This window comes from Pelobates fuscus, chromosome 13 (assembly GCF_036172605.1).
Source record: "Pelobates fuscus isolate aPelFus1 chromosome 13, aPelFus1.pri, whole genome shotgun sequence".
Taxonomy (NCBI): domain Eukaryota; kingdom Metazoa; phylum Chordata; class Amphibia; order Anura; family Pelobatidae; genus Pelobates; species Pelobates fuscus.
Window position 1 is genome coordinate 96,212,946 of NC_086329.1, and position 26,496 is coordinate 96,239,441.

Genomic DNA, 26,496 nt, shown 5'->3' on the forward strand with positions numbered 1-26,496 from the left:
TTACAGACTGGGTGCTGGGCTATGATGTCATTACAGTTTTTCAGTATGCAGGATTACAGACTGGGTGCTGGGGTATGATGTCATTACAGTTTTTCAGTATGCAGGATTACAGACTGGGTGCTGGGCTATGATGTCATTACAGTTTTTCAGTATGCAGGATTACAGACTGGGTGCTGGGGTATGATGTCATTACAGTTTTTCAGTATGCAGGATTACAGACTGGGTGCTGGGGTATGATGTCATTACAGTTTTTCAGTATGCAGGATTACAGACTGGGTGCTGGGCTATGATGTCATTACAGTTTTTCAGTATGCAGGATTACAGACTGGGTGCTGGGCTATGATATCATTACAGTTTTTCAGTATGCAGGATTACAGACTGGGTGCTGGGCTATGATGTCATTACAGTTTTCAGTATTTAGGATTACAGACTGGGTGCTGGGCTATGATGTCATTACAGTTTTCAGTATACAGGATTACAGACTGGGTGCTGGGCTATGATGTCATTACAGTTTTCAGTATACAGGATTACAGACTGGGGGCTGGGCTGTGATGTCATTACAGCTTTCCCATTGCAGTATGCAGGATTACAGACTGGGGCTGGGATATGATGTCATTACAGTTTTTCAGTATGCAGTATTACAGACTGGGTGCTGGGCTATGATGTCATTACAGTTTTTAAGTATGCAGTATTACAGTCTGGGTGCTGGGGTATGATGTCATAGCTCCCTTCACTGATGCACATTATTATAGACATAGGACACAGGAATATCATATTATTTTTGATCTCCTGTTAACACTCCTGAATCTGCAGAATCTGTACCCCAGGCCTCTTCCATTATTGACAGAAGAGGCATGTGAGGATGACATGGGAGCAGAAAATACCCCTACTCAGGGCTTCACGCTGCTGTTCTTTAACTAAGACATTACAATTTGTATTGTGATTTCTCACTGAAACCATAATGTGATAATGTGTCAAATTATCTCTGTTAGACCTTTTACCCTGCGCTACGGAACTTGTTGGCAGTATATAGATAAATTCTATCATTTTCGTGTTTTTCTAACCTAGCAAATTCTAAGCAAAGTAAAAACTCAAATATTCCAGGAAGTGTATGAACTAATTATGGACGAGGGCCAGGGATTCTAGCATCAGCATTACATGGCCCTGTTTAAGGGGGCAGGCAGTCGATATATATCTGCAGATACAGACTTTCATTTCAAGTTATGGCTGCTAAAATAGGGGCTGCCACGTGATGGATTTCTGGCAAGGTAGGGGTTAACACAGCCTTTGAAGTGATCATGCAGGTCACACGGATTAGTGGCGCTCGTGATCCCCTACTAAGACAGACGCACTGAGTCACTGCAGCTAAACCCAATCAGGGTAAAACATAGGAAGTGATGGATGCCATCTCTACAGAGACTCTAAGACTAATCCTCACAGCGGAGGCTCAAGAACCTCTCTGTATAGCGTGGAGGAGGCGTTCCTGTCTTCCTGCCCCCTAATTTAACCTGCTTTGTGTGTTCGGAGACCCCCTGCCCACTCGTAGTTGTGACAGAATGGCCCCTAGTGTTGACCTTGTTATTGCAGATAAAAGGCAACTTCCCATGGCAGGACCATGAAAGCAGATGCCTCAAAACAGGACAAGGAAATCACTGGCCACACTAATTAAATCAAAAGTGGAGTCCCTGCGACCTTTAACTCCTAACCACAGTCCTTTCATCTCCCCCTCCCTACTGGGGGGAGAGGGGCTTCTTTAATAAGAGAGTTTGGAAACCACATGCCTGTGAGGGACACACACACTCTAGAGTCTATCATGCACTGCGTATTGCAGCCTGCCTGTCTGTATGCTATAGTCTGTCTGCTTGGGTCATGGGCAACCAAAGATCAGTTTCTGGGGAAAAAAATGTATTTTATTACATGTCAGTGATGCGTTTTAATGGTTTGAGCCCCGGAATTTTGCATCAGGAAGCCCATTATTACTATGTTTTCAGCTCACTTGTGTGATATTAATTAATAGTAGACAGCCCCTATGTCCTATGCCATGTGGTTGGGTGAGCTTTGAAGCACGTCGATTGCAAGTTCTGTCTTGTTTCTTCAGATCTGTAACGGTCTTCCTAACCCGTGGCTACACAAATTTAATTCCCCAAAAAAACAGAAACACAAAAATATTTTCTATGAAATTAAAGTTTTATCTGTAGACAAAGGTATTAATAATAAATAATAAACATATGTTACCGGTATATATTTTTTTGAAAACCTGTGATAGCTGTCTGTCTTGACAGAGACTTGCCCAGCGTTTTGAAGCTGTGAGTGGGGATTAGTTTTATATGAATTGGGTAAGTTGGAGGAAAAAAGCTAAAATCCCAGATATTGCTGTTTTGGTGTATTTTTTTGTCAGTTTAGTGAATGAACCAGTTTGTGACCAGCATTCCAAAAAGTGAGGAAAACCTCAAATATTTCTTCTGAGATTAGAGTTTACTACGCTTACTGTCTGAACTCTATGACCATCGAAATTTATCTGAAATAGTAATACTCTCCGGAAAAAGGAACGTAGTATGTAACACATGTATCGAGTTGGAATGGGAACAAATTCTGAACGTCCTACGCAGATTATATTCTAGAAAATTAGCAAGTATAATATCAAGTATAATATAATCTTTTTACCAGATTATTTTATACGCTCGGAATATAACTTCTCTTTTTAAAAGATATTTGTCCATACTATAGTATGCTATCGTTTAGTCTGCTGTTAATATTCTGCATATAGCGTAAACATAGTCTGTAGTGCTGTACAGTAGGAATATAAAACAAACCAAGTGCGTTTTGATGAACAAGTTAAAGCTGAATGGAAGCAGGGGATGGGGGACGGTCCTTACAATCTGGGATCTGACCAGATAATGGTATATACGGGTTAATATACATCTTGCAGGGGCAGTGATGGAACTACTACTGAAAAGAGATCCCGGTGCAATGAATGTCAACCCCCATCACCACCAACATCAGCCGAAAGATAGATAGCTAATTATTCTACATCTTTATTCCCCACCGCATCAGTCGTCTCTCCACATTATACCCTACCTGCACCTGTCTTTACTTATTATTCCCCACCTGCACCTGTCTTTACTTATTATACCCCACCTGCACCTGTCTTTACTTATTATTTCCCACCTGCACCTGTCTTTACTTATTATACCCCACCTGCACCTGTCTTTACTTATTATACCCCACCTGCACCTGTCTTTACTTATTATACCCCACCTGCACATGTCTTTACTTATTATACCCCACCTGCACCTGTCTTTACTTATTATTCCTCACCTGCACCTGTTTTTACTTATTATACCCCACCTGCACCTGTCTTTACTTATTATACCCCACCTGCACCTGTCTTTACTTATTATACCCCACCTGCACCTGTCTTTACTTATTATTCCTCACCTGCACCTGTTTTTACTTATTATACCCCACCTGCACCTGTCTTTACTTATTATACCCCACCTGCACCTGTCTTTACTTATTATACCCCACCTGCACATGTCTTTACTTATTATACCCCACCTGCACCTGTCTTTACTTATTATTCCTCACCTGCACCTGTTTTTACTTATTATACCCCACCTGCACCTGTCTTTACTTATTATACCCCACCTGCACCTGTCTTTACTTATTATACCCCACCTGCACCTGTCTTTACTTATTATTCCTCACCTGCACCTGTTTTTACTTATTATACCCCACCTGCACCTGTCTTTACTTATTATACCCCACCTGCACCTGTCTTTACTTATTATACCCCACCTGCACCTGTCTTTACTTATTATTCCTCACCTGCACCTGTCTTTACTTATTATACCCCACCTGCACCTGTCTTTACTTATTATTCCTCACCTGCACCTGTTTTTACTTATTATACCCCACCTGCACCTGTCTTTACTTATTATACCCCACCTGCACCTGTCTTTACTTATTATACCCCACCTGCACCTGTCTTTACTTATTATACCCCACCTGCACATGTCTTTACTTATTATTCCTCACCTGCACCTGTCTTTACTTATTATACCCCCCACCTGCACCTGTCTTTACTTATTATACCCCACCTGCACCTGTCTTTACTTATTATACCCCACCTGCACCTGTCTTTACTTATTATACCCCACCTGCACCTGTCTTTACTTATTATACCCCACCTGCACCTGTCTTTACTTATTATTCCTCACCTGCACCTGTTTTTACTTATTATTCCTCACCTGCACCTGTTTTTACTTATTATCCCCCACCTGCACCTGTCTTTACTTATTATACCCCCCACATGCACCTGTCTTTACTTATTATACCCCACCTGTACCTGTCTTTACTTATTATACCCCACCTGCACCTGTCTTTACTTATTATACCCCACCTGCACCTTTCTTTACTTATTATACCCATTTTGCACCTGTCTTTACTTATTATACCCCACCTGCACCTGTCTTTACTTATTATACCCCACCTGCACCTGTCTTTACTTATTATACCCACCTGCACCTGTCTTTACTTATTATACCCACCTGCACCTGTCTTTACTTATTATACCCACCTGCACCTGTCTTTACTTATTATACCCCACCTGCACCTGTCTTTACTTATTATACCCCACCTGCACCTGTCTTTACTTATTATACCCCACCTGCACCTGTGTTTACTTATTATTCCCCACCTGCACCTGTCTTTACTTATTATACCCAACTTGCACCTGTCTTTATTATACCCACACCTATCGCTCTATATTATACCCCACCTACACCTGTCTTTACTTATTATACCCCACCTGCACCTGTCTTTACTTATTATACCCAACTTGCACCTGTCTTTATTATACCCACACCTATCGCTCTATATTATACCCCACCTACACCTGTCTTTACTTATTATTCCCCACCTGCACCTGTCTTTACTTATTATACCCCCCTGCACCTGTCTTTACGTATTATACCCACACCTATCGCTCCACAATATACCCCACCTGCACCTGTCTTTACTTATTATTCCCCAACTTGCACCTGTCTTTACTTATTATACCCAACTTGCACCTGTCTTTATTTATTATACCCACACCTATCGCTCTATATTATACCCCACCTACACCTGTCTTTACGTATTATACCCACACCTATCGCTCCACAATATACCCCACCTGCACCTGTCTTTACTTATACCCACACCTTTCGCTCTATATTATACCCTACCCGCACCTGTCTTTACTTATTATTCCCCACCTGCACCTGTCTTTACTTATTATACCCAACTTGCACCTGTCTTTATTTATTATACCCACACCTATCGCTCTATATTATACCCTACCTGCACCTGTCTTTACTTATTATACCCACACCTGTCTCTCTGTATTATACCCCACCTGTCTCTCTGTATTATACTGCCACTTGTCTCTCTGTATTATACTCCCTACATGTCTTCCTATCCCCCCCCCCAACCTATCTATCCCAGTTTCTCCCCCAATCAGATTCTTCATAATATTCCCCTACGGCTGTAGCAGCCCTTCTTCTCTTACACGTTCTGTCTGCAGTGCCACATCAAGGAGAGCAGAGTTAGATCACTACTGGCCTGCCCATCCCGATCAGCTAAGCTATACATGAAAATGTAGGAACCCTCAATGCCAGACGGTGGGCCCCCAGAGTAAAATAAATAATGCAGTCTGTGAGGGTCACCCAATGGATCCCCACAATCCAGTGAGCCTTGCAGTGACTGCTCCACCAGTAGTTATACCCCATTTCTGGAGCCCCACTGCAAACTCTAAAGGGCCACTATCCTTCTTCCAATGAAGATCCTTCTTGTTTCCATATTACTGTGCGTGGGGAGGATGCCACGTCTCTGGTGATCTAGTTGTAAGGGAGTAGAGAGCTGTGTTTGTGCAGGTAATTGTTGTTTCTTGGTCCAGCGTGGAATACCGTGTCTGAGTGTGGCAGAGTATGTTGCGATAGGATAGCATAACCTGGGGTGCGGAGCACTAACCAGACCAATAATTCTTCTCTACTGTTTTACATTTCTGAGTTCGGTATTCATATAGTCAGGTACCAAACAGTTTGTGGTGAGACCATACACAAAAAAACTCCCCACAGTGCTAATACAGAAATGAATATTATGCATCACCAGCATATCTCCAGTTGGACTTTGAATAGTCCTTCTTTGGCACAGAAACTGCAGAGATCATATTTTTACAACTATCCCAGAATTCCCAGCTTGACATGCAAATGAGCACAGACAGGCATCACATAGTATAAAGTCTGAAACACGATTCCTATCTGTGCTCGTTTAAATATTGACCTGGGAGCTCTGGGAAAGTTGGGAAAACACAATTTCTAAATTTTCTGAGCCCAAGAACGATGAAGTCCAGCTTGGGACATGCAGATGATGCACAACCGTAATTACCTAGCAATCTGTTAAATCCCTTATGTACAGGGGGTGCTATACACCTACAAGGCACATGCAATTGTCCCTATTAAACGTGTACAGGAAAACCAAATACACACAGTAAGTCAAAGACCAAGGTTTTAATGGATACATCAGATTTTTGACTTGCTTGACGTAGATGGGATATTCTAGAGCTACAGTAGATCATGGGAGAAGGGACTTGTTGTCGTTGGAATCGAGCAAATTAAGAAGCAATGTAAAATTTTAGAACAAGCTAACAAACGTTGATTTTCAGGGACTCGCGTAGTATTATGCGATTCTCTTAGTACAGTCTGTTTGAATGTTTGCAGTAAGTCAAGGATCCAATCCCACATCTGTATAAACAGAGAATATACCTCCGGCCAGTTCTCCGAGAGCCGCCTGCATAGACAGATGTAATTTAACCCTTTGGTACTGTGAAGAAAATGAAAGAAAGAATCAGTCTTTTTGCCTTTGGAAATATTTAAATGTCTAGAATTATCGTTCCCCTAGTTTTTTGGCGGTGGATTCAAATACTACTCCGATTACGGATTACAGCAGATTTAATGATTACGTTGGAAATAACTGAGCTGATTATATGTTTTCTTTTAAAGGGATACTCCGGGCACCATGACTACTTCAGTGATTTGAAGTGGTCATAGTGCCTGGAGTCTATATGTGCAGTATTTTGCGTTGAAACATGACACATGCAGATTAACCCCATAGCTACCTCCAGCAGCAGCTCTAGCCAGAAGGGTTAAGCCCAGAACAAAGTTCTAGACTGACTCATGTCAATTCTGTGCAAAACTGGGACAAAAGAGGTAGGCTTTTAGGCTTTTTTTTTTTTTTGGTGGGAGGGTGCATTTTGTGGATATAGATCTGCACTAAAGGGGTTTCTACAGCTAAAACCAGTGTTTTATGAAACTGGAAAATTATTGGCAACAAGTTATCCAAAATTGTTGAAAAATTCTGCTATTTTGTCCTGTGTGTTGATTCTGCATTTTTGGCGTTTAGTGACTATACCTCAACGAATTTTGTGTTTAATAGTTCTCAGAAAATAGGACATACAGGATTAAAAAGCACTGTAAAATATCGTCCCATATCAGTTGTGTGTTTAGCGTGTTCCTGATTCCAGTCTGACTTGTGGTACTGGATACGAGTTGCTGCCAAGTTGTGGTTGGAAGCCCCGCAAACAGAGGATATAATTCCTTGGGTGGCAAATCCTTGATGTGGTTTTAGGAAAGAGCAGACGAAAAGCAGGGAGGTCTGTTTCTTTATCCCCCAGCTTGCCGGAAAGCACAACGCATGCCTCACTAGGTTTTTTTCAAAGTCTACGAAGGTACAATTGAACTTACCATGGCCATTATATGAACGTGTTCAGGAGTTCTACGGCTTTGTAGCATTTTTTTAGGTAGAACTCTGGAATTTTGCTGAACACGGCAGGACAGCTTGCACTCTAATTGGAATTAGATACTATGCGGGTGGTGGAAGGGTAATCACCCTCTTTAGTGTATGCAGTTAGTTTGAAACGTACACAAAATGTGCTGTATGCACCAGGTAAGTGCCGTGCGACTTAGATAATATAGGAGAACTCGAATTTCTACCTTTAGACAGTTTTGTGGTTCTCTTAAAAGTAGAAACCATTTATCATGTTTACACAGCAAACTGGTTACACAAAGAAAAAGTCTTTAGGCTGAAAGAACAATGGCAGAGCACACCTGTGTGATGCCAGGACCACGACTGGTTGGGATGGTTCAGTCTAGTTATTATGTAAATAAGGTCTCAAATCTCCTGAACGGTAATACAGGTGCATTGTGGGTACAAATTCGATACTTTTAGAAATGTAAACGAAATAAAATTCACTGTGCCCGTGATTCAGTTGAATAACAACTATTGCACAACTACAGCTCCCATGATGCATTGCCAGTTATTTTAGTTTTACTCTCCTATTGAGGAGTGAAGGGCTATGTATTGTGGATCATTATCTCTATTGATGAGTGGTGTTGTCCTGCAGCCCCGCCCAGTTTCCGTGAGACCCCGCCCATGTACGTGGAAGTGCGAGTGGGAGACACCCTGACCCTCACATGTGTGGCCTATGGGAACCCTCAGCCGGTCGTCTTGTGGAAAAGAGATGATGTCATCATAGAAAGTGGGGACAAGATTCAGGTGAGTGTGAATGTGGTTAATTAATCTCCTGTTTCTCCCACGTAAATGGCCTTTCAACCATACTGTAAGTGAGCCTCCGCTCACTGTAAGACCTGAGACCAAGCCCTCCGCTCACTGTAAGACATGATGCCAAGCCCTCCGCTCACTGTAAGACATGATGCCAAGCCCTCCGCTCACTGTAAGACATGATGCCAAGCACTCCACTCACTGTAAGACATGACGCCAAGCCCTTCACTCACTGCTTGGCCCCTATTTGACAGTGTCATAAAGAGGAGGGGTGTAGTCATTATCACATAAAGCCAGGGTGAATAGCGTTTTCACAACTATGGTGTCAGGAATACATGTATGTATTCCTGACACTATAGTGTTCCTTTAATCAATTTAAAGGAACATTCCGGTCACCACAACAACCTCATCTAAATGAAAATGCTATGATGCCAGGAGGACCCTGGGTGCTCTCTTTCCTTTAAGGGGTTAAACCTATCTCAAATGGTTTAACCCCAAAGACTTCCTCCAGCTCCAGATCTCCAAGTCGCTCAGTGGTATTGTGAAATGGAGTGTCAGGAAGTGCAGATTGACGTCAGGTATGGGTGCCATTGATTGGCTAAAGTCAGCTGACTCTCTAAGCCAATCGCTAGTTCCCGGTTCATAATAATGTTTTACTTTTTTATGAATGGGGAGCTACTGATTGGCTTAGAGTGCCAGCTGACCGCTCTAGCCAATCAGCGACACCCCTACCCAACGGCACTCTGTGCTTCCTGACACTCAGTAAATAAAAGACACAGTAACACTGAGATTTTTATCACCTGGGGAGATGAGAAGGTCCAAAGTTTCCCTGCCAGGCCCAGGTACCAAAGTCTTATGATGTGGTGTCCAGAATGAAGTGGAGGGTTTACTTCACTTGTCCTTCTTGCTCCAATCTCCTTTTCTTCTTCTTCATTTGTTACAGTTTTCTTATTCTTCGGACACTGTCTTCTCTCCTCCTTGGCTTTTTCTGCTCCTTTACCTTTCTTACTTTCTGCTTATTTTGTGCCATTCTGCTCCTTTCTCTTTCTGATTCCTTTCTGCTTCTTGCAGACCCATTCTGCTCCTTCTCCTACTTTACCTTTGTGCTCCTTCTGCCCCTTCCAGCTCATTGCTGCAACTTTCTGCTTTTTGCTGTTCTTTCCTGCTCATTTCTGTTCCTTCTCCTACGTGACCTTCCTGCCCTTTTTGCTCCTTGCTGTCCCTTTCTGCTCCTTCTCCTACTTTACCTTTGTGCTCCTTCTGATTCTTTCTGCTCCTTGCTGACCCTTCCTGTTCATTTCTATTCCTTTCTGCTCCTTTTCCTACTTTACCTTTGCGCTCCTTCTGCCCCTTAGAGCTCCTTGCTTCCCATTCCACTCCTTCTTCTCCTTTACCGTTGTGCTCTTTCTGTCCCTTCCTGCATCTTGCAGACCCTTCCTGCTCCTAGCTGCCCCTTCCTGCTCCTACTGCCCCTTCCTGCTCCTTGCTGCCCCTTCCTGCTCCTTGCTGCCCCATCCTGCTCCTTGCAGACCCTTCTGGCTCCTTGCAGACCCTTCTGGCTCCTTGCAGACCCTTCTGGCTCCTTGCAGACCCTTCTGGCTCCTTGCAGACCATTCTGGCTCCTTGCAGACCATTCTGGCTCCTTGCAGACCCTTCTGGCTCCTTGCTGACGCTTTCTGCTCCTTGCTGACGCTTTCTGCTCCTTGCTGACGCTTTATGCTCCTTGCTGACGCTTTATGCTCCTTGCTGACGCTTTATGCTCCTTGCTGACGCTTTATGCTCCTTGCTGACGCTTTATGCTCCTTGCTGACGCTTTATGCTCCTTGCTGACGCTTTATGCTCCTTGCTGACGCTTTATGCTCCTTGCTGACGCTTCCTGCTATTTGCTGACCCTTCCTGCTCCTTGCTGACCCTTCCTTTTCCTTGCTGCACCTTCCTGCTCCTTGCTGACCCATCCTGCTCATTTTTGTTCCTTTCTGCTCCTTCTCCTACTTAACATTTGTGCTCCTTCTGCCCCTTCCAGCTCTTTGCTGCCCCTTTCTGCTCCTTGCTGACCTTTCCACTTACCTGATCTGTAGTCTGCCCCACCCATGCCTCACTTCCCTGATCTGTAGGCTGTCTCCCCATCCCTCACTTACCTGATCTGTAGGCTGTCTCCCCATGCCTCACTTACCTGATTTGTAGGCTGCCTCCCCCCCCATCCCTCACTTACCTGATCTGTAGGCTTCCCCCCAATTCCCAGACTTGCCTGATCTGTAGGCTGCCCCCAACCCTCACTTACATGATCTGTAGGCTGCCCCCCCCCATGCCTCACTTACCTGATCTGTAGGCTGCCCCCCTATGCCTCACTTACCTAATCTTTAGGCTGCCCCCCATCTCTCCCTTGTCTGATCTTTAGGCTCACTTATCTGATCTGTAGGCTGCCCCCCATCCCTCACTTACCTGATCTGTAGGCTGCCCCCCCATCCCTCACTTACCTGATCTGTAGGCTGCCCCCCCCATCCCTCACTTACCTGATCTGTAGGCTGCCCCCCATCCATCACTTACCTGATCTATAGGCTGCCCCCCCCATCCCTCACTTACCTGATCTTTAGGCTGTGCCCCCCCCATTCCTCACTTACCTGATCTGTAGGCTGCCCCCGCATCCCTCACTTACCTGATCTGTAGGCTGTGCCCCCCCATTCCTCACTTACCTGATCTGTAGGCTGCCCCCGCATCCCTCACTTACCTGATCTGTAGGCTGCCCCCCCCATCCCTCACTTATCTGATCTGTAGGCTGCCCCCCCCATCCCTCACTTATCTGATCTGTAGGCTTCCCCCCATCCCTCACTTACCTGATCTGTAGGCTGCCCCCCCATCCCTCACTTACCTGATCTGTAGGCTTCCCCCCATCCCTCACTTACCTGATCTGTAGGCTTCCCCCCCCATCATCCCTCACTTACCTGATCTGTAGGCTGCCCCCCATCCCTCACTTACCTGATCTGTAGGCTGTGCCCCCCCATCCCTCCCTTACCTGATCTGTAGGCTGTCTGGGAGTTGCTGCTGGCTGCATGTGCTGCTGCCCTGCGGATTCAGTCAGGAGAGAGAAGCAGGGATAAGATGTAGCTTCCTATCCCTGCCTCTCTCCACACACAGTGACACCTACTGGCCACCTATTGCAGTGTATTCCCAAACTAAAAAGATAAATACAGGCACAGACTGAAAAATCAGGGGGGGGGCGCAAGCGGGCCCCCATGTCGCCAAGCCCTCCGCTCACTGTAAGACATGACGCCAAGCCCTCCACTCACTGTAAGACTCTGTGCACACATCTTACTCACTGTTGGGTACATAATGTCTATCTCTTCACTTATTGTAACACACACATTACTCCAGTCTCACAGTAACACACATTATTCCAGTCTCACAGTAACACACATTATTCCAGTCTCACAGTAACACACATTATTCCAGTCTCACAGTAACACACATTATTCCAGTCTCACAGTAACACACATTATTCCAGTCTCACAGTAACACACAATATTCCAGTCTCACAGTAACACACAATATTCCAGTCTCACAGTAACACACAATATTCCAGTCTCACAGTAACACACATTATTCCAGTCTCCCTTACAGTAACACACATTACTCCAGTCTCCCTTACAGTAACACACATTACTCCAGTCTCCCTTACAGTAACACACATTACTCCAGTCTCCCTTACAGTAACACACATTACTCCAGTCTCACTTACAGTAAGACACATTATTCCAGTCTCACTTACAGTAACACACATTATTCCAGTCTCACTTACTGTAACACACATTACTCCAGTCTCACAGTAACCCACATTACTCCAGTCTCACAGTAACCCACATTACTCCAGTCTCACAGTAACACACATTACTCCAGTCTCACTTACTGTAACACACATTATTCCAGTCTCACAGTAGCACACATTATTCCAGTCTCACAGTAGCACACATTATTCCAGTCTCACAGTAACACACATTATTCCAGTCTCACAGTAACACACATTATTCCAGTCTCACAGTAACACACATTATTCCAGTCTCACAGTAACACACATTACTCCAGTCTCACAGTAACACACATTACTCCAGTCTCACAGTAACACACATTACTCCAGTCTCACAGTAACACACATTAGTAACGCCCATGTCGCCAAGCCCTCCGCTCACTGTAAGACATGACGCCAAGCCCTCCACTCACTGTAAGACTCTGTGCACACACCTTACTCACTGTTGGGTAGATAATGTCTACCTCTTCACTTATTGTAACACACACATTACTCCAGTCTCACAGTAACACACATTACTCCAGTCTCACAGTAACACACATTACTCCAGTCTCACAGTAACACACATTACTCCAGTCTCACAGTAACACACATTACTCCAGTCTGACAGTAACACACATTACTCCAGTCTGACAGTAACACACATTACTCCAGTCTGACAGTAACACACATTACTCCAGTCTGACAGTAACACACATTACTCCAGTCTCACAGTAACACACATTAGTAACGCCCATGTCGCCAAGCCCTCCGCTCACTGTAAGACATGACGCCAAGCCCTCCACTCACTGTAAGACTCTGTGCACACACCTTACTCACTGTTGGGTAGATAAGGTCTACCTCTTCACTTATTGTAACACACACATTACTCCAGTCTGACAGTAACACACATTACTCCAGTCTGACAGTAACACACATTACTCCAGTCTGACAGTAACACACATTACTCCAGTCTGACAGTAACACACATTACTCCAGTCTGACAGTAACACACATTACTCCAGTCTGACAGTAACACACATTACTCCAGTCTGACAGTAACACACATTACTCCAGTCTGACAGTAACACACATTACTCCAGTCTGACAGTAACACACATTACTCCAGTCTGACAGTAACACACATTATTCCAGTCTCACAGTAACACACATTATTCCAGTCTCACAGTAACTCACATTAGTAACGCCCATGTCGCCAAGCCCTCCACTCACTGTAAGACTCTGTGCACACACCTTACTCACTGTTGGGTACATAATGTCTACCTCTTCACTTCTTGTAACACACACATTACTCCAGTCTCACAGTAACACACATTATTCCAGTCTCACAGTAACACACATTATTCCAGTCTCACAGTAACACACATTACTCCAGTCTCACAGTAACACACATTACTCCAGTCTCACAGTAACACACATTACTCCAGTCTCACAGTAACACACATTACTCCAGTCTCACAGTAACACACATTACTCCAGTCTCACAGTAACACACATTACTCCAGTCTCACAGTAACACACATTACTCCAGTCTCACAGTAACACACATTACTCCAGTCTCACAGTAACGCACATTACTCCAGTCTCACAGTAACACACATTACTCCAGTCTCACAGTAACACACATTACTCCAGTCTCACAGTAACGCACATTACTCCAGTCTCACAGTAACGCACATTACTCCAGTCTCACAGTAACGCACATTACTCCAGTCTCACAGTAACGCACATTACTCCAGTCTCACAGTAACGCACATTACTCCAGTCTCACAGTAACACACATTACTCCAGTCTCACAGTAACACACATTACCCCAGTCTCACAGTAACACACATTACTCCAGTAACACTTAAATCAACACACGCCTTATGTTTCCCTCCACTCACCCTCGCTATAAACACAAACATGGTGCACTCACATGTGTCATCACCCTGTGTGAGTCTCTGTTGTCCAATGATGTGTCTGTCTCTGGGCTCTGAGTACAAATAAACTAATAATGAAACCCTCTCGCTGTGTTCCAGCACTCCCATGGATTCACACATGCCTGCACTCCCATGGATACACACATGTTCTCAGCATGCTTGCATTGTGCAGGCGACAGCAGAAATCAGCCTGTGCCGGCTTTAGAGATTGTGAATAGGCTGTGGTGTTGGGCTGTGCGGCACACATTGTATTCCTATTTACTCGTGTCGGCTAATATGAAAACATCCATTGTGCCTGCCAGGCTTCCCAAAGCACAGAGCATCGTATCAGCGCTTTCTAACAAAGGGCAATTCTTTCACTGTGTTGGGAGATCTGAGCAGAGCTCTGCTACCCTCTGCTGTTTGCATGCTGTACTGCACAGTGCTTCTTCTTGCTGTTAATTGGGCATATATCATAGCAGGCACGGTCATTTACCTTCCTCAGATAGATCCTAAATACCCCACCCATACTTCATTTCAAATTCTGTTTAATATATAGTATTTGATTTGCTGTTTAGAGTGACAGTGATTGAATTTTAAAGCTGCATAAGGTGCGGGGGTACCTCTGTTATCACACATTACCAGGTGACTGTAAACGTGTTAATATGTGATCCAAAATGACTCCTTCACAGTACATGGGGGACACTCCATGTTGTATCTGACTTTTACAGCACCTGTAAGATTAAGTCGTTTTATACTCTTGCTATTGTAGACTGCCAGTCCAACTTCTGCACAGCGTGTGGCTTTTCAGATCACCTTTTGAATAAGTGACAGCTCAACAAAACAATATATACTAAAAATGGTTTAAGGCAGGCTTCCTCAAACTCCAACCCTCCAGATGTTGCTGAACTACAACTCCCATGATTCTATGAAAGAAATAGGATGAGAATCATGGGAGTTGTAGTTCAGCAACATCGGGAGGGCCCGAGTTTGGGGAAGCCTGGTTTAAGGAATTCTCTAGACCCATAAAGCTTGCTGAAGTATTTTATGAGTGATGAAGGGAGTGACATATTTTCTTATTTTACACATTTATAAATTAACCTGGTTACACCCCCCGGGCTGTCAATTAGACAACTGTTCCTGTTACTTCCTGGTTTGTTTAGCTCAGGGGAACTATATTCAAGAGGCAGCAATTGCCCAGAGCACCTGCCTTGCAGGACTTCTAGAAGGGAAGGGCTTGCAAAGGCTGCAGACAAGAGATTCTCGGCTTCTCAAATCGGTTTTCGGATATGACTCAATGAAAAATGCATAATTAAATGCAAGCATGTTTTCGTTTGGGGTATATCTACTAAACAGAGATCTTAAGAAATATTTTTATTTCGGCAGTGGAATGTCCCTTAATGCAAACCTATCTGTGCAGAGCAGCTATTATTAAAACTGTTTTATAATTTACACAGACAAGTAAGCGGTCCGGCACAATGGGAAGTAAAACATTCTGTGCAGTAAGCTTAGTATTAATACAATGGGAAGTAAAATATTCTGTGCAGTGAGCTTGGTATTCATACAATGGGAAGTAAAACATTCTGTGCAGTGAGCTTAGTATCCATACAATGGGAAGTAAAACATTCTGTGCAGTGAGCTTAGTATTCATACGATGGGAAGTAAAACATTCTGTGCAGTGAGCTTGGTATTCATACGATGGGAAGTAAAACATTCCGTGCAGTGAGCTTAGTATTCATATGATAGGAAGTAAAACATTTTGTGCAGTGAGCTTGGTATTCATACAATGGGAAGTAAAACATTCTGTGCAGTGAGCTTAGTATTCATGCGATGGGAAGTAAAACATTCTGTGCAGTGAGCTTCGTATTCATATGATGGGAAGTAAAACATTCTGTGCAGTGAGCTTAGCATTCATACAATGGGAAGTAAAACATTCTGTGCAGTGAGCTTAGTATTCATACAATGGGAAGTAAAACATTCTGTGCAGTGAGCTTAGTATTCATACAATGGGAAGTAAAACATTCTGTGCAGTGAGCTTAGTATTCATACAATGGGAAGTAAAACATTCTGTGCGGTGAGCTTAGTATTCATACAATGGGAAGTAAAACATTCTGTGCAGTGAGCTTAGTATTCATACGATGGGAAGTAAAACATTCTGTGCAGTGAGCTTGGTATTCATACGATGGGAAGTAAAACATTCCGTGCAGTGAGCTTAGTATTCATATGATAGGAAGTAAAACATTCTGTGCAGTGAGCTTAGTATTCATACGATGGGAAGTAAAACATTCCGTGCAGTGAGCTTAGTATTCATACGATGGGAAGTAAAACATTCTGTGCAGTGAGCTTAGTATTCATACAATGGGAAGTAAAACATTCTGTGCAGTGAGCTTAGTATTCATACAATGGGAAGTAAAACATTCTGTGCAGTGAGCTTAGTATTCATACGGTGGGAAGTAAAACATTCTGTGCAGTGAGCTTAGTATTTATACGATGGGAAGTAAAACATTCTGTGCAGTGAGCTTTGTATCCATATAATGGGAAGTAAAGCATTCTGTGCAGTGAGCTTAGTATTCATACGATGGGAAGTAAAACATTCTGTGCAGTGAGCTTAGTATTCATACAATGGGAAGTAAAACATTCTGTGCAGTGAGCTTAGTATTCATACGATGGGAAGTAAAACATTCTGTGCAGTGAGCTTTGTATCCATATAATGGGAAGTAAAGCATTCTGTGCAGTGAGCTTAGTATTCATACGATGGGAAGTAAAACATTCTGTGCAGTGAGCTTAGTATTCATACAATGGGAAGTAAAACATTCTGTGCAGTGAGCTTAGTATTCATACGATGGGAAGTAAAACATTCTGTGCAGTGAGCTTAGTATTCATACGATGGGAAGTAAAACATTCTGTGCAGTGAGCTTAGTATTCATACGATGGGAAGTAAAACATTCTGTGCAGTGAGCTTCGTATCCATACAATGCTAAGTAAAACATTCTGTGCAGTGAGCTTAGTATTCATACAATGGGAAGTAAAACATTCTGTGTAGTGAGCTTAGTATTCATACAATGGGAAGTAAAACATTCTGTGCAGTGAGCTTAGTATTCATACAATGGGAAGTAAAACATTCTGTGCAGTGAGCTTAGTATTCATACGATGGGAAGTAAAGCATTCTGTGCAGTGAGCTTCGTATCCATACTATGGGAAGCAAAACATTCTGTGCAGTGAGCTTGGTATTCATACAATGGGAAGTAAAACATTCTGTGCAGTGAGCTTAGTATTCATACGATGGGAAGTAAAACATTCCGTGCAGTGAGCTTAGTATTCATACGATGGGAAGTAAAACATTCTGTGCAGTGAGCTTAGTATTCATACAATGGGAAGTAAAACATTCTGTGCAGTGAGCTTAGTATTCATACAATGGGAAGTAAAACATTCTGTGCAGTGAGCTTAGTATTCATACGATGGGAAGTAAAACATTCTGTGCAGTGAGCTTCGTATCCATACAATGGGAAGTAAAGCATTCTGTGCAGTGAGCTTAGTATTCATACAATGGGAAGTAAAACATTCTGTGCAGTGAGCTTAGTATTCATACAATGGGAAGTAAAACATTCTGTGCAGTGAGCTTAGTATTCATACAATGGGAAGTAAAACATTCTGTGCAGTGAGCTTAGTATTAATACAATGGGAAGTAAAACATTCTGGGCAGTGAGCTTAGTATTCATACGATGGGAAGTAAAACATTCTGTGCAGTGAGCTTAGTATTCATACGATGGGAAGTAAAACATTCTGTGCAGTGAGCTTAGTATTCATACGATGGGAAGTAAAACATTCCGTGCAGTGAGCTTCGTATCCATACAATGGGAAGTAAAGCATTCTGTGCAGTGAGCTTAGTATTCATATGATGGGAAGTAAAGCATTCTGTGCAGTGAGCTTAGTATTCATATGATGGGAACTAAAACATTCTGTGCAGTGAGCTTAGTATTCATACAATGGGAAGTAAAGCATTATGTGCAGTGAGCTTAGTATTCATACAATGGGAAGTAAAACATTCTGTGCAGTGGGCTTGGCATTCATACAATGGGAAGTAAAACATTCTGTGCAGTGAGCTTAGTATTCATATAATGGGAAGTAAAACATTCTGTGCAGTGAGCTTAGTATTCATTCAATGGGAAGTAAAACATTCTGTGCAGTGAGCTTAGTATTCATTCAATGGGAAGTAAAACATTCTGTGCAGTGAGCTTAGTATTCATCCAATGGGAAGTAAAACATTCTGTGCAGTGAGCTTAGTATTCATACAATGGGAAGTAAAACATTCTGTGCAGTGAGCTTAGTATTCATACGATGGGAAGTAAAACATTCTGTGCAGTGAGCTTCGTATCCATACAATGGGAAGTAAAGCATTCTGTGCAGTGAGCTTAGTATTCATACAATGGGAAGTAAAACATTCTGTGCAGTGAGCTTAGTATTCATACAATGGGAAGTAAAACATTCTGTGCAGTGAGCTTAGTATTCATACAATGGGAAGTAAAACATTCTGTGCAGTGAGCTTAGTATTAATACAATGGGAAGTAAAACATTCTGGGCAGTGAGCTTAGTATTCATACGATGGGAAGTAAAACATTCTGTGCAGTGAGCTTAGTATTCATACGATGGGAAGTAAAACATTCTGTGCAGTGAGCTTAGTATTCATACGATGGGAAGTAAAACATTCCGTGCAGTGAGCTTCGTATCCATACAATGGGAAGTAAATCATTCTGTGCAGTGAGCTTAGTATTCATATGATGGGAAGTAAAACATTCTGTGCAGTGAGCTTAGTATTCATATGATGGGAACTAAAACATTCTGTGCAGTGAGCTTAGTATTCATACAATGGGAAGTAAAGCATTATGTGCAGTGAGCTTAGTATTCATACAATGGGAAGTAAAACATTCTGTGCAGTGGGCTTGGCATTCATACAATGGGAAGTAAAACATTCTGTGCAGTGAGCTTAGTATTCATATAATGGGAAGTAAAACATTCTGTGCAGTGAGCTTAGTATTCATTCAATGGGAAGTAAAACATTCTGTGCAGTGAGCTTAGTATTCATTCAATGGGAAGTAAAACATTCTGTGCAGTGAGCTTAGTATTCATACAATGGGAAGTAAAACATTCTGTGCAGTGAGCTTAGTATTCATACGATGGGAAGTAAAACATTCTGTGCAGTGAGCTTCGTATCCATACAATGGGAAGTAAAGCATTCTGTGCAGTGAGCTTAGTATTCATACAATGGGAAGTAAAACATTCTGTGCAGTGAGCTTAGTATTCATACAATGGGAAGTAAAACATTCTGTGCAGTGAGCTTAGTATTCATACAATGGGAAGTAAAACATTCTGTGCAGTGAGCTTAGTATTCATACAATGGGAAGTAAAACATTCTGTGCAGTGAGCTTAGTATTAATACAATGGGAAGTAAAACATTCTGGGCAGTGAGCTTAGTATTCATACGATGGGAAGTAAAACATTCTGTGCAGTGAGCTTAGTATTCATACGATGGGAAGTAAAACATTCTGTGCAGTGAGCTTAGTATTCATACGATGGGAAGTAAAACATTCCGTGCAGTGAGCTTCGTATCCATACAATGGGAAGTAAATCATTCTGTGCAGTGAGCTTAGTATTCATATGATGGGAAGTAAAACATTCTGTGCAGTGAGCTTAGTATTCATATGATGGGAACTAAAACATTCTGTGCAGTGAGCTTAGTATTCATACAATGGGAAGTAAAGCATTATGTGCAGTGAGCTTAGTATTCATACAATGGGAAGTAAAACATTCTGTGCAGTGGGCTTGGCATTCATACAATGGGAAGTAAAACATTCTGTGCAGTGAGCTTAGTATTCATATAATGGGAAGTAAAACATTCTGTGCAGTGAGCTTAGTATTCATTCAATGGGAAGTAAAACATTCTGTGCAGTGAGCTTAGTATTCATTCAATGGGAAGTAAAACATTCTGTGCAGTGAGCTTAGTATTCATCCAATGGGAAGTAAAACATTCTGTGCAGTGAGCTTAGTATTCATACTGTCTGTTAATTAATTTGGGAATAATATGACTCTGTCCCTGCAGGTAAATAATGGCTCATTGCGGATTGTTAGCGTGGAGCGAGTCAACGCAGGAATTTACACGTGTCACGCGGCCAGTGAAGAAGGGGAAGTCATGCACACCAGCCGCGTGCTAGTTCAAGGTAACCTGATTGGACAGACAAAGTCTGCTTTACACAATGCTGTATATGGGAAATACTGTCCTCCACAGGATAGCTGTGCACAATGCTGTATATGGGAAATACTGTCCTCCACAGGATATCTGTACACAATGCTGTATATGGGAAATACTGTCCTACACAGGATAGCCGTACACAATGCTGTATATGGGAAATACTGTCCTGCGTAGGATAGCTGTACACAATGCTGTATATGTGAAATACTGTCCTGCGTAGGATAGCTGTACACAATGCTGTATATGGGAAATACTGTCCTGCGTAGAATAGCTGTACACAATGCTGTATATGGGAAATACTGGGCTGTTACCAAATTTATTGAAAACTACTGATTGCTTGTCATTAACTTATCTTTCCCTATTTACACCCGAGTTGGGGCAGTAAGATTTTTTAGCCCCTTTTAGATTCTGTTTTGTTTAAACTTCTTTTGTAAATAGTCTTCGTTTCATCCCGTAGTCAGAGAAAATTGCACACGTAAAGGACCACTAAAGTTACCCAGACCACTTTCTCTTAATGAAGTTGTCTGGGTGCTGTGGCCCTGTAACTTTAACCCTGCAATGTAAAACTTATTCTAGAAACTGTAATGTTTACATTCCAGGATTGAATACACCTCTAGTGGCTGTTCTGATTATAGCCTCTAGAGGCTTTTCAGGCGCTTCCTGAAATTCGGTCCAGGAATCAAATAATGCTGATAGCAGCATTTGATTGGAGGAGAGCAAGATTTTTCTCTGCATCCATTCTCCAATCCAATGCTTCTTTATGAGAAGCATTGGATTGGACGATATCGCAAGTGATGTCAGCTTCAATACTGACCTTGATGGAGGCGGGGCTGAAGGCTGTCCTGGTGAGTTACTTGATTTATGAGAAAACTGGGTGCCTAAATTCTGGAACCAAATTAACAGATTGACTAAGCTTTCAATATACGTCAGAAAGAGGGGATATAAGGCAAAACAGTGCACATTTTGCCGAGCCAATATATTTAAATGGGACATATTTTTTGGGGGGAAACAAAACCGAAAGCACATATTACCAGAATGTATTTATTCCAGCATTTTAGTATTCTAAAAACAAAAAGCATTAATTCCTTTCCTAAAAAATTGATGTCGTGTTTGGTATGGGAGATTTGTAACTGAATTCCTGTCTTTTCCCTCTCTAGGACCCCCAACTATTGTCATCCCCCCTGAGAATACGACTGTTAATGTCTCCCAGGATGCCTTTCTAACCTGCCAGGCCGAGGCCTACCCAGCTAACCTCACCTACAGCTGGTTCCAGGGAAACAGCAATGTTTACCTCCTAAGGTAAATAATCTCAGCATCCATTTACTGCTCAGTCCTGTGAATTGGGAGTTAGCAACGGCTGGTAGCTGTTATTCTATCTCTGATGGGACATAAGATCACAAATCCCCCGCTGGAACTTCATAAAAGCATATTTTTGTAGCAGTTTTTGTGTTTCTACAGTCTCGTGTCAGGTTGGTGGAGCCAGGCTCTGTTTGTACCCATCAACGTGACTCACACTTTGCACTCCTTCCCTATTTTTGTTTCAGTCGTCTCCAGTCCAGGGTACGCATTCTAGTGGACGGGAGTTTGCTGCTCCAGCAGGTCACGCCAGAAGATGCTGGGAAATACACCTGCATTCCTAGTAACGGGATGTGGAAATCGCCCTCGGCCTCCGCCTACCTCACTGTGCTGCGTATGTACCCATGTGGCTTACCTTCATCTCATGTGGACTTTTACCCCGTCCTTTAGGTTTTATTTTCTTTAAGCAGGGTCCTCACCTCTTCTTGTTACTGTAATTCAAAATAGCTTTGTTGAATTTACACACCTTGCCCACGGTTCACTTATTGTATGTCGCTGCAGAGTATATCGACACTTTATCAATAATTACAATTTAGAATGAACACCACAAGTAGTAGATAGTTTAATGTATAGAAAAGAGAGCTAGGATTATATGATGGAGGAATATCCCTAGTGATTGTCCACTCTTCAAAATACGCCAAGCAGATAAGACTTGCTAATGTCAAAATCCAGGGAAATAGTCCAGAAAAGAGTACAATGTGTTTTTTTTTTAGGAGAATTCTAGTTAAAGGCAAAGATAATGCCAGCATGCTAACTCAGTGCCTGAGGCCTAGTGCCATGTGATAGTGTGAGAATGAGCTTATGTAGAAAAGTTCCCAGGACGAACTGGATTACTAGAGGCAATGCTGTTGTTTTCCAAGGCTGTAGCAATCCTCAGGCCCGGAAAGCAGCTTACAATGTTGTTTATTTAGAAGGGTAACAGACCACAGGGCTATTTGAGTCCTCCGTCTCTTCACAAGATGGCGAAGATGGCTTGTACCCCCTTGCAGCAATTCGGATAAAAGTACAAGCTAGGGTGAAAAAGGATGGACTCCAGACATATGACGTGTCTTCCATCTTAGGTTTATTTACTAAAATGAGAATTCAAAGTGTATTTCAAATTTAAGGCTATAGTAATTGAACTGAACGCATAGCTGACTCAGAGCATTTTCTACTTCCCTATTTGACCTTAAATTTAAATTCACTTAGAAGTCTCGCTTTAATGAATAGCAATGTAAGGGTCGTAGTCGGAGGGGTCATCTCACTCACCTCAGACCTGGTGGTAGGCTGCAGAAATCACCTCTCCCCTACGTATGCTTAAGGGACAGCTAAGCCAGTATCAAAGGGCTAAGAATGCTCTTGGGAAATAACTGCAATAAAAATAGAGCAGTCTTCACCAAACAAGGCTGTACCCTAAATGTTTCTGAGATAAATTGTCCAATTAGCAAGCAGGGCTTTTGTGACCGGTGGCCATTCACTGTGGTGGTCTCTCTCCGTGCCCCGTGTAAGATCTGTCTCTAGCCCACTCACTGATCCGTTCCTTCTTTAGATCCTGCCTACGTTACAGACATGCCGCCGGAGACCTTCTTGCCAATTGGAATGCGAGGGGTGATTAGATGCCCTGTTCGGTCCAATCCACCTTTGCTGTATGTCAACTGGACAAAAGATGGAGTTCCACTGGAACTGGAGAAGGTACAAAATAATAAATCTCTCCGCAGGATCGTCCACATGTATACACAAGTGCCATGCCGCCATATTTAATGTGGTTTATTCTTATTGTAAACCTCTGTATTTAAAGGGGAACGGTCACTTTCAGGATTTATATGATGTTTACTCATCCCTATATTTAACAAATGTGTTTTAGAGGTGTGAAAAATAGAATCAAATGTAGAAATCCTCATCTCTATATCCTGCAACTGCCCCTCCATCTTAGCTCCCTGTCAATCATTGTTCTAAGCTGTGTTTTTTGCAATCAGCATAGAGAGCATGCAGAGAAGGGGAGAAGTTAAAGGGATGCTCTAAGCACAGAACAACTTTAGATTAGTGAAGTTCGTTTAGTGTATAGATCATGTAATTCTCTTCCATTTAGGAGTTAAATCACTTTTCTTTCTATGTATGCAGCGTTAACCACACCTCCCCTGGCTGTGAATGGCAGCCTACATCAGTGGTTCTCAACCCAGCCCTTAAGTACCCCCCTACCAGTCCAGGATTTAGGGATTACCCTGTTGTGTCTAAAGTGTTTTTTTCCCCTTTTTCTAAAAACACCTTAGAAACAACAGGATAATCCCTAAATCCTGGACTGGTAGGGGGTACCCGAGGACTGGGTTGGGAACCACTGGCCAACATGAACAAATGGTTTCCTTTGCAATTAGATCTGACAGAACAGTGTGTTCACTTTAGACATTTTTATTTCCTGCTCTGTTAATTAAACTTGAATCACACATAGGAGACTGCTGCTGGCTCTAGCAGGCTAATAACAGGACATTGAGAAATACATTGTTGTTACTCTTTCCTGTCTATGCTTACCTGTGTATGTTGCAACAGGAAATGACAGGTGCAGCAAAACAACCTTTCCCTGTAACTTCATTGTATCATGTATATATGTGTATATTGTTCTCCTTTAGCTGTGAATGGAATTTAATTGAAAATGGCTTCATTAAGGTTTTGAGTATTTCTTCTGGATCAGCAATATAAAAGAATGGGTTTCAAGACTGAACTTGATGGACTTTTAGTCTTTTTAAAACCTAGACCAGGGGTAGGCAACCTACGGCACTAGTGCCATGCACGGCACTCAAGGTGTCTCTGCACGGCACTCAAGGCTGCTAGAGCCAAACAGGCTCTGGCCTGTTAGGAGTCCCAGTAAAACTTCAGATATCTGCTAATACGAAAAGGTGGTGAAGGACAATCCTCAATTTATGTATTGCAGCACGTAGAGGAAGTGATCTCGGATCTGTAGTAGAGCAGCCCGCAGCTGCTGTTGCAGCTCCTGTCCTTGACCTGTACCTGGCCAGCCTGGTACCCACTGGAACCCAGGGAAGCCACCCACACTGCTAGATATACACAGAAATGCACAATAACCCTCCCCCTCATACAAATAATACGAACAGCCCACACACATACACACAATCCTCACAAACGTAACCCACTAACAATCCACATACATGTACACAACCCCACATGCAGCCTCTCATATGCAATACACTACCAAACACACAATGTGACATATCCATCCACACACAATTTCACAAGCAGCCCACATTCATATGTATCATACACGATACTATAAACTACTAATGAACATATACAATATAATAGCTCCTATACGCACAAATACAACGATACAAAGCAATCACAGTAAAAATAACACAAGCAGAATACTGCAGCATGCACACCTCAATTTAAAAAAAATAGGACCGGCACGCTACGGGACATCACACTCCTATATCGGCACAGTGCTGCTAAAAGGTTGCCTACCCCTGACCTAGACTACTATGGAGCTATGGTAATGAATGTCCTCCATGTGTTTTATCTCCTTTAGTTCCCCAGATGGTATTTAGAAGAAGACGGCTCTCTTGTAGTGACCACGGGAAATGATGATGCCCTTGGTACGTACACTTGTACCCCCTACAACAGCTACGGTACGGCCGGAGTGTCTGCACCCACACAGGTCATCCTTAAGGTACCTTTTACATTGCGTTATTTGGTTCTTTATAAATAATCTTTAATAGTGTTTTCTTTTCGTGGAATTGTTTCCTCGGAATTCCACGGTTATAAATAACACTCCTGTCTCCCACCCCAGGATCCTCCAGCCTTCTCAATTCTCCCTAAAGAGGAATATTTTCAGGATGTCGGGAGAGAGCTAATTATTCCATGTTCGGCATTGGGAGACCCAACCCCCGTCATCAGTTGGGCGAAGGTATGAATAGTTCTCCCAGTCTGTGGGTTCTTATAGTCCATTCCGATGTAGAAACAACAAACACACTACAATAGTATGTATAGAATAAAACGTTAAAACAAACTTAACTTAGTGACAGCTTCCCAATGGCAACTTATCCACATAGATGCCTGGTTTAACACATGTATACAAAGGGTAGAGGGGAAATCGCTGTCTATACCTATAAAAGAGAAATTAACAGTACATAGTGAAGATCGTTATGAGCATGTATCAAGACACGCTAACAGGTACACTCACAAGATGTCAGGAGTTATGCGCATTCAGAACATCACCACTGTTGGCAGAGGGGGAGTATGCAACACTGGGACTGCTGGATGTTATCGGTCCACAGATCCGGAAACCACAGAAGAGCAGGAACAAGTAGTATGATTTAGAAAATTTATTTGGTAAAATAAGGCACTGGTCCAACGCGTTTCGTTCGGTTAGAACTTCATCAGGGACCTCTTAGTAAAAATATAAATAATCTTCATACAATAGCGGGAATTTGTTTTGTATGAAGATTATTTATATTTTTACTAAGAGGTCCCTGATGAAGTTCTAACCGAACGAAACGCGTTGGACCAGTGCCTTATTTTACCAAATAAATTTTCTAAATCATACTACTTGTTCCTGCTCTTCTGTGGTTTCCGGATCTGTGGACCGATAACATCCAGCA

General features: G+C 42.6%; 1 protein-coding gene across 4 annotated transcripts in view; it reads left to right on the plus strand.

Annotated features, from left to right (window-relative positions):
• Window positions 1–26,496, plus strand: part of IGSF9 (immunoglobulin superfamily member 9) — a 134,707-nt gene that overhangs the window by 81,329 nt on the left and 26,882 nt on the right. For all 4 annotated transcript variants that reach the window (XM_063439848.1, XM_063439850.1, XM_063439851.1 and 1 more), the window contains exons 5-11: window positions 8,444–8,595; window positions 20,402–20,519; window positions 21,709–21,850; window positions 22,096–22,241; window positions 23,436–23,578; window positions 25,425–25,565; window positions 25,686–25,802. In XM_063439848.1, coding sequence (XP_063295918.1) covers window positions 8,444–8,595; window positions 20,402–20,519; window positions 21,709–21,850; window positions 22,096–22,241; window positions 23,436–23,578; window positions 25,425–25,565; window positions 25,686–25,802 — 959 coding nt within the window. The remainder of the gene's footprint in view (window positions 1–8,443; window positions 8,596–20,401; window positions 20,520–21,708; window positions 21,851–22,095; window positions 22,242–23,435; window positions 23,579–25,424; window positions 25,566–25,685; window positions 25,803–26,496) is intronic.